At 42.6% G+C, this 13,553-nt stretch overlaps 1 protein-coding gene across 9 annotated transcripts in view; it reads right to left on the bottom strand.

Moving 5' to 3' along the window:
• Positions 1-13,553, bottom strand: part of NCALD (neurocalcin delta) — a 432,634-nt gene that overhangs the window by 6,551 nt on the left and 412,530 nt on the right. For all 9 annotated transcript variants that reach the window (XM_036830304.1, XM_036830306.1, XM_036830299.1 and 6 more), the window contains one exon: positions 8,064-8,460. In XM_036830304.1, the coding sequence (XP_036686199.1) occupies positions 8,064-8,441 (378 nt within the window). In that variant the 5' untranslated portion in view covers positions 8,442-8,460. The remainder of the gene's footprint in view (positions 1-8,063; positions 8,461-13,553) is intronic.

Here is a 13,553-nt window from a genome sequence, read left to right as displayed (position 1 = left end):
CACTGGGGTAAAAGTAAGCTTGGCCACAGTCAGCTGTCCCAAGAGACGCTCACTGAAGTGTGCTCCAGAGGCGAGAGGTGAGCCATACTCCGTCTTCCTCCTGGATCCCTACTGCTGTCCCCCCCAGCCCAGGACTACACTACCATCTGTGCTGGGGTTACACTGCCATGCGCCAAGCCGCTGGGGACACCTGACTCCTTGGGGGAGCTAGAAAAGGCCACAGAGTTAGAGACTGTTTTACAAATGGGAAACAGAGGTGCTGAACTTTCAGGGCCACGTGAATATTTAGTAACCAGAGTGGAAAGCAGGAGACTCTCCATACTACCTATGTTTTGAGGTCTAGCACCCTCTCCTCAGCTTTCTTTGCTCCAACATGGAAGCTTTTCTGTAACTCTTGACTCAAAGAGGAATCGGTGGCACCAACTGATGAACATACACACACACACCCCTCACACGGATTTCAGACTTACACAATCTAAATATTTTGTGAATTCATAATCTTAGAACAACAACAACAAAACAGTATCTAGATATCAGTGTCCCACTAATCACAAGTACACCTCTTTAAAGGTGTAAGAGCTGGTACATTTCAGGAGTTGTAGAGGTGATGTGGGAGGGGCATTTATGGACAAATAATAAGTTTACTTTTGCTAGAAGTCTTAAGGATGCTGTGTAATCAGCCTTCTTTGGGGCTGCGTTGTTCCTTCCCCAAATCTGTTCTGGCCTCGGTAAGGTCCCATAGTAGCAAGTAAAACCCACTGGTCTGGAACACTCCTTGGAACTCTCAGCCTCTAAGAGTTGAGGTTCATGAAATTCTCCTTCTTGGGATTCTGAAGGGAAGTCAACTGTGTAATAATCTAGGCATTATTCTCTTAATACTCTGGCTGAACAAATGAACGAAAGACCAAGCAAACAGATGAATGTGTGTTTGAAAACAAGGCTCTTACACCCAACAGAAAGTCTTCAGGGGTTTAGTCTTTAGCTGTTAGGCTAAAGGAATAGGGCTGGGACAGAGAAATGAGGATAGGTTAGTTCAAAAAAACCAAAAAACAAAAATACCCATAAATAAAAACAAAACAAAAATGAAGAAAGTCAGGACCCCCTTATATGAGGATATTTGCAAACAAGGCTTCTGGAACTGGGTAAGAGATGCAACGTCTGAGTATACTGAGGGGTTGAGAAGGAAGTGCGGGCACCTTTAAGACACTCACATTTCCAGATGGCTCTTTCATAGCACTCAGACTAGATTGTTTTTGTTTGTTTGTTTGTTTTTAATGTGCATCAGCTCACAGAAAGGGATTAGTGGATTATTCACAAAACCAGGTCTATGAACATGGGTGGTACTAGAGCAATGAGCAAAGAGATGAGGTGACAAGCCCCAGAGGTCCCAATGTAAGTGGGTGACAGCCCTGCAAAACCTCAGTGGGGAATCATCTGTCCCTTTGCCCCTCTCTCATGGCCTCAGCAAGCCAGCATTGATTGTATTAGACCTGGGACTCCACAGTGCAGGGAGAGAAAAGACCCAACTCCAGACAGCAATCTGAAACAAATCGTGTCTTTTATTAACTCCAGTTCCCCACACCCCTCCCCCAAATTTAATGGGATTAAACCATGGAGAGGCCAGGCTACTTCCCTACTTTATTTTTAGCAATGTCAGTGAGAGGCCCAGCAGGGACATCCTGTTTTTAATTAAACTTGAAGAGTCCTATTCTTGTCTCTGGGTAAATACAGCGCTATGGGACACCCAGGAACCCAGTTCTGGTTCTGCCCTAGGCAGGCTCAGGACAGCGCCACCTGCGGCCAGGGGAATTACCAGCTTCCTCTTGACATATATATATATATGTGATTTTTCTTTTTCCCTCTGAATGAACCACCTCTCGGAATGCTGGAAAGGAAGGGCTCATGTCTGAACTGATAAAGGTTGTGGGATTAACTGAGGGCAGGCACAATTCCAAGAGCTAAAGTTCACTCTTCTCTCTGAAGGAAACCAGACTGGCTTTTCACCAGAAGATGTAGGGTCTTCCAACAGGACACCCAAGACCCCATGACAACCCACCAAGGGTAAAAGAAGTTAAGCAGTATAGGGTTGTTCTTAGATTATCGATAAAAGAAAAGCATCCTGCTTAGAAGGGTATTACATACCAGGAAAGGAGGGTAGAGAGAGGCCATGAGAATCTTTCTTGGAAATACTCTTAAAATGGGATCAATATCTATGTATCTAGAACAGCATAAGCACTTTCTTGTTTAGAGCTAGAAGAATACAGTAAGTCAGTAAATCCATAATGTTCTCCCAAAGTCCTGTAGATACTTTCACAGGCAGGGAGAGGATGGGGGGAGAATAAGGGCCCTACCCCCTTTTTCAACCAAAGCATCTCCGTTCTTATATTAATTTTCACATAAGATTTTACTTGAAACTCATTATTGCCCAGGCCCCTGCCCCCACTCATGTTTGTTTGTTTGTTTCTTTCTTGGTAAACAGTCCTACCATCCACCATCTTGTAATCAAGTCAAAGACGTCTTTAATACGGCTCTACCACCTGTCTCCACATGCAGGCAGTCAACTAGACCTATCAAATCTGCCTCCTTCATATTTTTCTAAATTTATCATTCTTGCCCATTCCTCAGCCACTGTCTTGTTTCAGGTAAGTGGTGGTACCCATCATTTTTAGATATGGGCAATTACTATTTGTTTCAATCTTATATAAAGTGCTCTGCAAAGGTTGCTTCCAACAGCCCCTTCCAAAGATCCCGTTCACTCTCCTAAAAAGACATTCTGGAGCTGCTGTGGTTTAGGACTTCACATTTTGGGGGGCAATACCGAGTTTGTTTTTGGAATGTTTGACCGTGAGGTACCAGTGCAATGTCTTAGTGGAGGTGTCCATTAACAGCTGGACATAGCAGAGGTGAAGACCTGAAGGTACTCTGTTTCTTCATCCATAAAATGGGGCTAATAAGGTTATTGTGAGGATTAAACGAGATAATGCACATGTACCAGGTTGACTAATGTCCTGCAAAAATTCATGTTCACCCAGAACCTGTGAATGTGACCTTATTTGGAAATAGGGTCTTTGCAGATGTAATCAAGTTAAAATGAGATCATACTGGATTTGGGCAGGCCCTAATCCAATGATGTGTTCGTATAAGAAGAAGGAAATTTGGACACAGTCATACAGGGAAAATGTCACATGATGACAGGAGAGATGCGAGCCCCAAACACCAAGGATCGCCAGCCACCACCAGAAGCTAGGAGACAGGCATGGAGCAGATCCCCCCAGGAGTCTCTGGAAGGAACCAGCCTTGCCCACACCTTGACTTTGGACTTCTGGCCTCTGGAACTGTGATAGAATAAATTTTTGTTGTTTGAAACTGCCCAGTTTATGGTAATTTGTTATAGCAACCCTAGGAAACTAATACAGTGTGGAAAACACTTAACACTATGCCTGGCCCATACAAGCACCGAGAAGATGACTTCCCAGAACTAATGAAAGGAAAAGGGGGCTGAGGCTGGAACTCTGCTTGGGAATATCCTTGTTTAAGAAACAGGAGAAGACAGAGGAGTCCACAAAGGAGACCTGGAGGGCATAGCAGAGTGGGGGGCCTTTGGGTAGCAGGCACTCACTTGTGTTGCCAGATGCCTAACTTCAACTCTTAAACTATAATGTGGCTTGTCACGATAAGATTAATCCCCTGATAAGAAAGGGATAAGCCAAACACAACTGATAAACAAACACTAAGGTTAGTTCTTAGAGAAAGTCACTAACCTGGGCAACTGCTTTAAAGAATTTTCTCCGGGAGAGAAATCGAAGTTGCATTCTAGAGTAACATCTGTGGTCCACACTCATAACTGAGAATTAGGCAACAGTTTGCAGCTGAATTCCCAGGGGCCATATCAAGATGGACCAGAAGCTTTCACCACAACACCACCCGCCCCCAGCCTTTTCTTTCACCATCAGAAGAGCACAGCGTTTCAGGTCTCCAAGGCACATATTACGAGTGACATAGTGTCTACGACACCAATTTAGAAAGATCTTTGGGAGAAAAAAATGCCACTCAGGAAGTGGTTTTGGAAAGAATGTAACCAAGTTTTTCTGGTCCTGATTTTGATCCCTCACGGCACAAATACTCACAAGCTGGTTGTCTAAACTGGTCACAGGTGGTGCTCTTGAGACCAGGTCAGATTAATTTGTGAGTCTGTTTGGTGTTTGTGGACAGTAAACCTTTGCATGACTAACACCATAGTCTCCCTTCCTCTTCATCTGGTTGCTGTATGGATACATATGCCTTATTCTGATGAGTGAATCAGGAAAAAAAATTCCCATATTGCTAAAAGAAACAAACAAACAAAAATGAAGTCTTCCGTGATGGGCTGCCAGCATAAGCCCAACCTCCTTCCTTTAGTTTTCATTCATTCAAAGGGTGTGAAAATGTAGACTAAGGGTGTTATGAAGTTCACTCTGCCTTATCAAAAGTGCTAATTAACCCTGAATCACAACTAGGAGGGAGAGTCTGATTCCAAGACGACACGTATTTGAACACCAACTACTTTAAAGCAATCATTACCATCCAAGGAATGAATATGCTAACTAGAAATGATCGCAACCTGGTCATTAAAGTGAGTTCCCTGAGAACTGCTAAAGGTAACACTGTGTTAGCCTATATATTCCTTTCCGAAAGTCTCTAGCAGGACTTGAGAACAAGTCCAGACAGCCTGTGCCCCAAAAGTCCCGATGCATGAAGCGTACCTATGGGCTCAGGGCAACAGCTCGGAGTTGGGGAATTCCTGGTGCCAACCACATTCTCTCCTGGAAAGATGATCTTTCTGTTACTTAAATCCCGTAAGCATCAGAGCAGCCCAGAAGTTTTAGCTTATTCCCAGCTGGGATGGTGTTTGGTGGGAAAGACAACAGCTGAAGAAGCCTGGGAACTCCTAAAGTCATCTGCACAAGAATATCTCTTCTGTGAGTTCCACCAATTGGAGGTTTAGCTGGGTTACCTCCCTTTGTTTTGTGAACATACATTTATATGACTAGGTAAACTTAACTTAAAACTTAATGGGAGACTCTATTACTTTGTCCTTTGAATGGGAAATGACCTCCCTTTATTTTGCAGGGAAACATCCTGTCTCAGCTCCAGAAACTTCTATAGAATAATAGTAGTCAACATTTACTGAAGGATCCCCCATGAGAGGCACTGTTCTAGGTACTCTACTTGTAATGACTGTTTAACCCTTACGGTTACTCTTGAGGCAGGTGCTATGATTGGTCCAGTTCACAAATCATGAGAACAATGCACAGAAAGGTTAAATAACTTACCCGAGGAAGAGAAGGAAAAGGAGATTGAAAAAGGAGAGGGGCAAGGTGATATTGACCTGCTTTGCTCAAGACAACCGCTCTCACATGCCAATTCTTCCCTTGACTCCCTCTTCATCTTTGTTTTGGATCCAGGTGATCAATTTTTGTCTAAGCCTGTGATTTTCATTCAATCATAAGAGTAAAGCCACACAGATTATGTACCTCCTACCCAATGACAGTCCTGTAGTTAAAACGTTCTTTCAAGGATCCTAGTTACTCTCTGAGAACAGAAGGGGGTCAGTTTCACTCCCTGTTCTTCCTGCATTCTCTCCCTGCGCTCCTGTTGATGGATCCCTAAGTTCATGTTCCCTCACCCCCAAGATCCCAGAGAGCATCTGAGCACTCGTGGTTCAATATGCGCAACGCTACTCACATGCTCGCTTCCCGCTTCCTGAAACACAGGCTGCGCTGGGCTGGGTGTGGGTGTTCAGACCTGCCTCTGGCTGGGCTCAGGGACAGAGAACTGTGTGGGGCAGGAAGGATTCTCCTTCCTCTTGCAGCCGGGGGGGCTGAGACTAGGGCCCTCCCCACCCCAGGAGAGGATCTGCCGTTACGGGAGAAACGTCAGAATTGTGATCTGGCTTAAGACTCATGAGAGACGGTTTTGATGCCAATAATAAAATATTGGGCCTAAATCATGCTCCTAAGTTTGTCACTTAAAAAAAACAAACACATGAATGTGAAAATGTTTGTGTAAGACTCTAAAAATAAATCTGCATATGGTTTTGCTTTTCCACCCAGATGTTGATATAGCACAAAATTATTCTTTGGAAGACGGAACATAACTGCGTTTGGACGTATGAGGTAGACTGAATAACGGCCCTCCCAAGATGGGCATGTCCGAATCTCTGAAACCTGTGAATACGTTACCTTACGCAGTAAAAGGGACTTTGCAGATGTAATTATGTTACGGATCTTGAGCTGGGGGGGGGTTATTCTGAATTATCTGGGTTGTCCTAGTGTACTCACAGGGGTCTTTATGAGTGGAAGGGAGAAGGAGAATGAGATAGCCAGGGGAATGGCAACGTGAGAAGAACTCAATCCACTGTTGCTGGCTTTGAAGTTGGATATAAAGGGCTACAAGCTAAGGAATGTTTCAAAAAGTAGGAAAGGCAAGGAAACAGCTTTTCCTCTAAAACCTCCAGACAGAATGCAAGCTGCGGACACCTTGATTTTAGCCCAGTGAAACCGATTTCAGATCTCTGACCTCCAGAACTCTAAGATAATAAATGTGTGTTGTTTTAAGCCACTAAGTTTATGGCCCTTTGTTACAGCAGCAAGAGGAAACCAATACCGTGTATTTCAGTGTTACAGAGTCCACAATAGAATCCTTCCTACCAATGCCAGGAAAAACAAAAGGATTCCAGTCCGTTACCACCAACACTATTCTGTGGATACCAAAATTAAACCATAGGAAGCAACAATAAAGAAGAAAAACTAGAAAATTTATGGAGTTCCACCCTCCATTCATTGACAAGCCTCATTATAAACTTGTTTGGACCCCGATCTTCACCCTGACCACTTACTAGTATTTGCAGGTGAACATCATGAATTTACATTTTACATTAAATGGCTTGAATTTCTGAGTCTTGGAGGGACAGGAGTTCAGCAAGGAATTTATGTGCTGACACTTGTAATCAAGCTGCAGTTTCACTTACTTTAACAGATAGAGCCTTAATTTGTGTATGATTCTGCTGGCCCACAGCCTGCCTCCATCTTATCACTTTCTAACAGGTATTTTCCCAGACACCTAAAAGACAGTGCCACCTCTGAAGCGATTGTAGCATCTGCAAATATGCACTCTCCTAAATAGTGCAGACCAGCTAGAACCAAACAGTGAGAATCCCCACAAAGGCACACAGCTTCTTGGGACAGTGACAAGGCCCGAGTGTGGACTTTCAAAGAAGAGGGGATGGTGAAAGGAAAAACGACCCCTTTTCCTGTTCTGTTTGGGAAGTTTACTCTGGGTGAGTGATTTGGGGAAATAAAATGGAGTGCTTCCTATTAAAATGATGGAGGCCTTGATTCTGCACTGTTTGTATCTCTGATGAGATAGAAGCTAGATTAGAGATCCCTACTTTTATTCAAGTGTCTAATAAAGTTGGAAATTAGTGATGGCAGTGATGATGAGCTTTTCTATAAGGCTGGCGCTGTGCTAATAAGCATTGAACACGGAGATTCAGTCTAATCTTAAAACAATCCCACAGCAGTGGGCACTGCTGATAGTTCCATTTTACAGATAAGGACACTGAGGCTCGCTTGGGTTAAAGTCACAGAGGTAGTGACTGAAAGAGGCAGGATTTGAACCCAGGTCAGAGTTTGATGATTAAACATCACTCCAGCCTCTAGGTCCAGGCAGGTCATTGCACTGAGTAGATGGAGTGGCCACAGTGAGCATGACCAGCTGAAGAGTGCATGTCCCTCTGTAGGGAGGAGTCACCAAAAAGCCCCAGGGCTCCTATGCCAGGCAAGAACGTGGGCCCAGTGTGGCCAGAGCTCCTGAGTTTCCAAGAGATGCTAGCCAATCTGCATGTTTATGTGTAATCTCCCTGTTTTGTATATGGGTTCCACATTTTCAAAGACACTGGCTAGGCCAAATCAGTGCCCAGGTGGACCACCAGTTTGCAATCTCTCCACTAAGCTATACTGTGGACTTCCCAGTTCTTACTGTGACTCACACTCTTCTCTTTGTAAAGGGCAAGGTCCACGTACCTGCACGATCTCGAGCATTTCTGCCTTGCTGATGTAGCCATTTCCATCCAGGTCATACATGCTGAAGGCCCATTTCAGCTTCTGCTCCAGCTTCCCCCTTGACGTTACGCTCAGGGCTATGATAAATTCTCTAAAGTCTATTGTCCCATCTCCGTTGGCATCGAAGGTGCGAAAGACGTGCTCTGCAAATTTGGAAGCATCCCCATAAGGGAAAAAGTTCCCGTAAATTTTCTTAAACTCCTCCATTGACAAATGTCCACTGGGGCAGTCTCTCAAGAAGCCTTTATACCATTCCTGGATCTCGTGCTCTGTAAAATCTGTGCTTTCCAGCAAGTCCTGCATGACCTCTGGGCGCAGCTTGCTGTTCTGTTTCCCCATCTTGGCAGCAAGAATTCAGCTGCAGATAAAAAAGAATACAGTATATATAGTTTTTTAAACCTGTTCTTTAGAGGCACATTTTACAATCTGTGATTGTTCCTTTGGGAAAAAGAAATAAACTGTTAGCCCAATAACATTGTCTAGGGTTTTCCAACATTGTGGTCAGTGAAACAAAATGTTGAAAGATGGGCAGGCAGAAGATGCACAGCAGAACTATCACGGACCAGAAAACTGATATTTCTTCTACACAGAGCCACCCTAAAAACAGGAGATTTATAATGAAAAAGAGAGAGAAAGAAAGAGAGAGAGAATTAATTGGTTACTTAGTTCTGCCTTATCTATTTGCAAGAGGTTAAGCCTGGCTTTAAAAAGACTGGGGTTCTAACACCCAATCCAAGTATTAGCAGGGAGAATTAAAGGAAAGGAACAAAAGAGAGCGAGCAAAAGAGATAATTTAGCACGTTTTAGACAACTGCAAATAAAGTGCTTGGGTACCTTCTGAATATTATAAACACAGACATGAGTAAGGAAAACAGAAACCCATCTAATTCCATTAAATGCCACCAAGCTTGGTCAGTTATTTAAATCCACAAAGTCAAATCACTGTCAACATTGGGTTAGATGGTAAAGATGATGTTTCATAAAGTTGTTTATATCCTATGATTGTGGCTTATGAAATGGGCCAAATTTTCCTTTTTAAAATACAAATAACTTCATATTTTCTTATCATAACAGTAGCACATCCATAGTAAAATAGTTAAACAACACAGTGATGCATAAAGACAAAGTTAGCATCATTTCAAATCTTAACACTTAAGAGATAACCACCACCAGCATTTTGGTGTGTGTCCTTCTAGATTTTTCGTATGCGCCCTTATCTAAATATGCTATTAATAAATGTTTTAATACATTTACATTTAATATATTTACATTTTAGTACATTTACATTTCAAAAAACAAGAATATATACCCTTTGTTACATATTTTAAAACTTAATATAATGTGAGGAATAAAGGCAACTTTTATTAGATGGGGAAAAAACCTGTAATTATCATCTTCCCATTCACAGAGCTATTCAACATTAACCTAGTGCCATATACCAGGCATGTTTCTAGTGCTGTGAATGCAAAGAGTAAGATGTGTCCCCTTCTCCTTAAGGGGTACCCAGTTGTGTATGTATGGAGGTGGTAATGGCAGTAAGAGGACAACACAATAAAAATTCAAAACATTGTATCAGGGGAATGGACGTGGTGCAGTGAGAGTACATAGAAGGGACACTCAAGCCAAAAGGGGACATGGGTGCTATCAGGGAAGCCTTCTTGGAGGAGGTGATATCTGAGCTTAGTTCCCATGTCCAAAGTCTTATGATTTAAACATGGTTAAGATAAATCCCTTTTAATAAAGGGGCTCTGCACTTATATTTTACATTTTTCTTGTATTGGAAACATAGAATATATAAAAGATAACACATCCCCATTTTAATAATGATTGCCAGTTTCTTTGAGATTTTCACTTTGTGGTGTTTATGTCTGCCTCCCTCCCACTGCAGGGTGAGCTCCTTGAGACGGAGTCTTGTTGAAGTTACTTTGTCTCTCTAGGGCCCATCGCAAATAACATTGGGTGAGTTAATGAATGAAGAAATGACTGATAGACAGATAAATAATTACAACGTGGAAATATGGAATAACCTTCTTGGAAAAGGAGTCTTTCTGCCCCAAAGATGAGGCCCTGGCTTTCATACGGTTATTTGAGACACTAAAGGTATTTGGTAGTTAAGACTTGGTCTTGGGGTCTCTTCTGCCCGCTAATTTTATTGAGATCTAATTGTCATAGAGCATCGCATAAGTTTGAGGTATATGACATAAGACCTGATATATGTATATACTGGGAAATGATCACCACAGTAAGTCTACTTAACATCTATCACCTCGCATAGCTACAGAATTCGTTTCTTCTGATGAGAACTTTTAAGATCTATTCTCTTAGTAACTTTTAAATATACAACACAATATTGTTAACTGTAGTCACCACGCTGTACGTTGCATCCCCAGAACTTATGTATCTTACACTGTAACTGGAAGTTTGTACTTGCTGACCACCTTCACTCAATTCCCCCTCCCCCCGCCTTGGGATCTCTTAGATTGAATTGCCTGTGTACCTATTGCCCCACTAAAAATAAACTTCTTGAGGGCAGGGTTTGCATCTCACACTGCTCAAATTCTTTATTATATCCACAGTTCAGGAAATGACAAACATCTTTATTAGTTGCCAAGTTGATTGCTTTTGTTTTCTGAGTTCTCACTGAAGGCAGAACCGGCCCACTCTGGCTCTGAGGCAGGCATCCCCGAAGGGTAGCGTGACAGAGCTTCCTCCCTAGTAGCAGGACCAACAGTTGCCCTAAGAACTTATTTACTTTCAAAGGTGCCCCTTTATGCAGAATCAGGCAAATACCACTTTATGCAAGAGCAAAATTAAACTACAACTCCAGGCAGAGCACAAACAGAATTTATAAATTGAACCTTTCAATAACTTTCACTTCCCTCTTGTGTCCCTTTTATTTTTTTCTCCTGGAGAAAAAAAAGCAAAGTTGGAGAGGCTGGTTTGTATTAGAATTTTAAAACTGTCATTTAGTTGCTAAGTTGGCAATTTGCCTGAGGCAAGAATTCAGAAACATGAGGTAATACATAATACATGGATTTACAGAGCTCCGAAACATTTTACGGAATTTACAAGTAATTTTGAGTTTTCCTTTTGGTGAGTTCTTTAGAGGATAGCCCTTTGGTGTGGTATTCAATCAAATCACTGTTAGAATACTTTGGTTCCGTGCAAAATTACCGAGTGCAAGGCCTTGGGAAAAAAATGCCACTTTGATATTTAAATCCACTCTCTTAAAGAATGATTTGTTTCCCAGGATATATAAAAAACTGTTTCTTCAAAACCGAACTTAAGTTCCCTTCCCAACATTTAAAAAGTGATTCTCATTTATTAGCTGTTTTTGCCCTAGAAACAAATTGCCTCAACATTTTGGCTAAGACTCCCACTGAGACTGATCTGTGTGCAGCTATTTTTCCGGTAAACAGTAATTAAACCACATTTACAAATTCATTAGCACAGACAGGCCATAACACAAACAAAGCAGAAGAGCATGGAATAAGCTATCTGGGAAGCGGGTGTTTGCAATTTAGTCCAGAACTTGTTTCTGTAGATAACTACAAACACTTTACTAAGTATGATGTCTGAACTTGAGAAAACCATCTGGACTTGGTTAGGCTGTATGACAGAAATCTCCGGGGACACAGGATAGCATTTCATTCTTTGAGGGAGGAAGGGAAAGATAGAAAAATGCCTGACAATACCTTTTTTATTTTGGAAGACAGGAATTTCTGCTGTTTGAGTTGAAGAGGGGGAAAAAAATAACATTAAGGGAAATGCTACATTAATTAGCAGTCAAGAAAACAAATCATCTGGAGACAGAAGCTGCACCTCAGGTCACATCCATTGAATCACTCCATATTTGGTCATTAAAACATTTATTTTGTGCCAGTAGAACATAATGAGGAAGCTTCAGGCCATGGAATAAAAATGCTTTTGGGTTCAAAACCTGGCTTTACCATTGACTAGCTCTCAGGTAATTTACTTAGTTTCTTGGTGCACCTCAGTCTTCTCATCTGTGACATGAGTTCAGTTGTACAAGTTCATGTCTCACTGATTCTATGTGAGAATTAAACGAGACAGTCATGTATGTAAAGCTCTGGCATTGAGTCAAGGCCAGATGCTACGGTCAGTGAAAACCGCATCTTATTCTTGCTGGCACTTCATACGTTATTCTATTGAACCTTCACAGCAACCCTGAGTGATGGCAGGGTAGCTTTTGCCATTTTAGAAGCGAAAGAAAGGAAGGAAGGAAGGAAACTCTGAGAGGCAAAGTGACTTGTCTCAAGTTACACAGCTTTTGAATGAGAGAGCCAAATGGGAAGCTTGATTTGCATGCGGCTGTCTACTGCTTTTTTTTTTACTATGCCCTACTAGCTTCACAGACAAGCACATATAGAAATTAAGACAATAGTTCCATACAAAGTCAGAAAGAAGTAGTTAGAGGGAAGAGATGACCTCCTATTAGAACTCACCCATTCTACAAGTATGGGCTAAGTGTCTACCAGGAGGGAGGCATGGCTCAGGACACTGGGAATTCAGCAGCGAACAAACAGGCAAAGCTCCTGTTCTCATGCAGTTTACAGCCTAGTGGCAAGAGACAGACAATAAATAAGATAAGTGAAATGTTAGAAGGAGATGTGCCATGGAGAAAAGTAAGGTGAGTGGGGAATGCCAGGAATGGGTGGGTGGGTGTTGACCTTTTAAATAAAAAGCCAGGGAAGGCCCCTTTAAGAAAGTGACGTTTGTAAAAGACCAGAGAGGCAAGGAGGTAGCCATGGAGATGACTGAGAGAAAACCATTCCAGGCCGAGACAACAGCAGATGAGAAGGGTCTACACGGGGACTATGCTTAGCACGCTCAAGGACAGGGCTGGAGCAAGGGTGCGAGGAAAGGAAGGAGATGAGATGAGAAGAGTCATGAGGACCAGACGATGTGGGACCAGGAAGTAACTGGCTTGTACTCTGAGTGACAGGCAGCCACTGCAGGATTTTTAGCAGGGAAGTGATAGGAGTGATTTATATTCTAACAGGATCCCTCTGGCCGCTGTGTTGAGAGAAAGCTGAAGCAGGGTAAGAGCAGCGGTGAGAAGACCAGTTAGGAAGCCACCGCAGTGACCCAGGCAAGAGACGACAGCGGGTGGAGCCAGGGTAGCAGTGGAGGATGCGAGACTTAGTGGGATTCTGGACACAGCTTGAAGGTACAGTCAACAGGATTAGTTGACGGTTCAGCTGTAGGGTGTGAAAAAAAAGACAACAGCAAGGATGAAGTTGACACTTACGGAAATAAGAAAAATGCAGGAGAAGCAGGGCTTTGGGGTGAGGCAGGGGGCATGGGTATCAGTGCTAAGTTAGTTGTGCATGTGTTAATTCTGATATGCTTATCATACATTTGATTGGAGATGTTGAGCAGGTAGTTGGATGTGTCTAAAGTTAGAGAAAGAGGTCCAGGGAGGCAATA

The sequence above is a fragment of the Balaenoptera musculus genome, chromosome 17 (genome assembly GCF_009873245.2).
Source record: "Balaenoptera musculus isolate JJ_BM4_2016_0621 chromosome 17, mBalMus1.pri.v3, whole genome shotgun sequence".
Taxonomy (NCBI): Eukaryota; Metazoa; Chordata; class Mammalia; order Artiodactyla; family Balaenopteridae; genus Balaenoptera; species Balaenoptera musculus.
The sequence above is the reverse complement of the archived record's forward strand: the minus strand, read 5'-3'. Positions and strand labels throughout refer to the sequence as shown.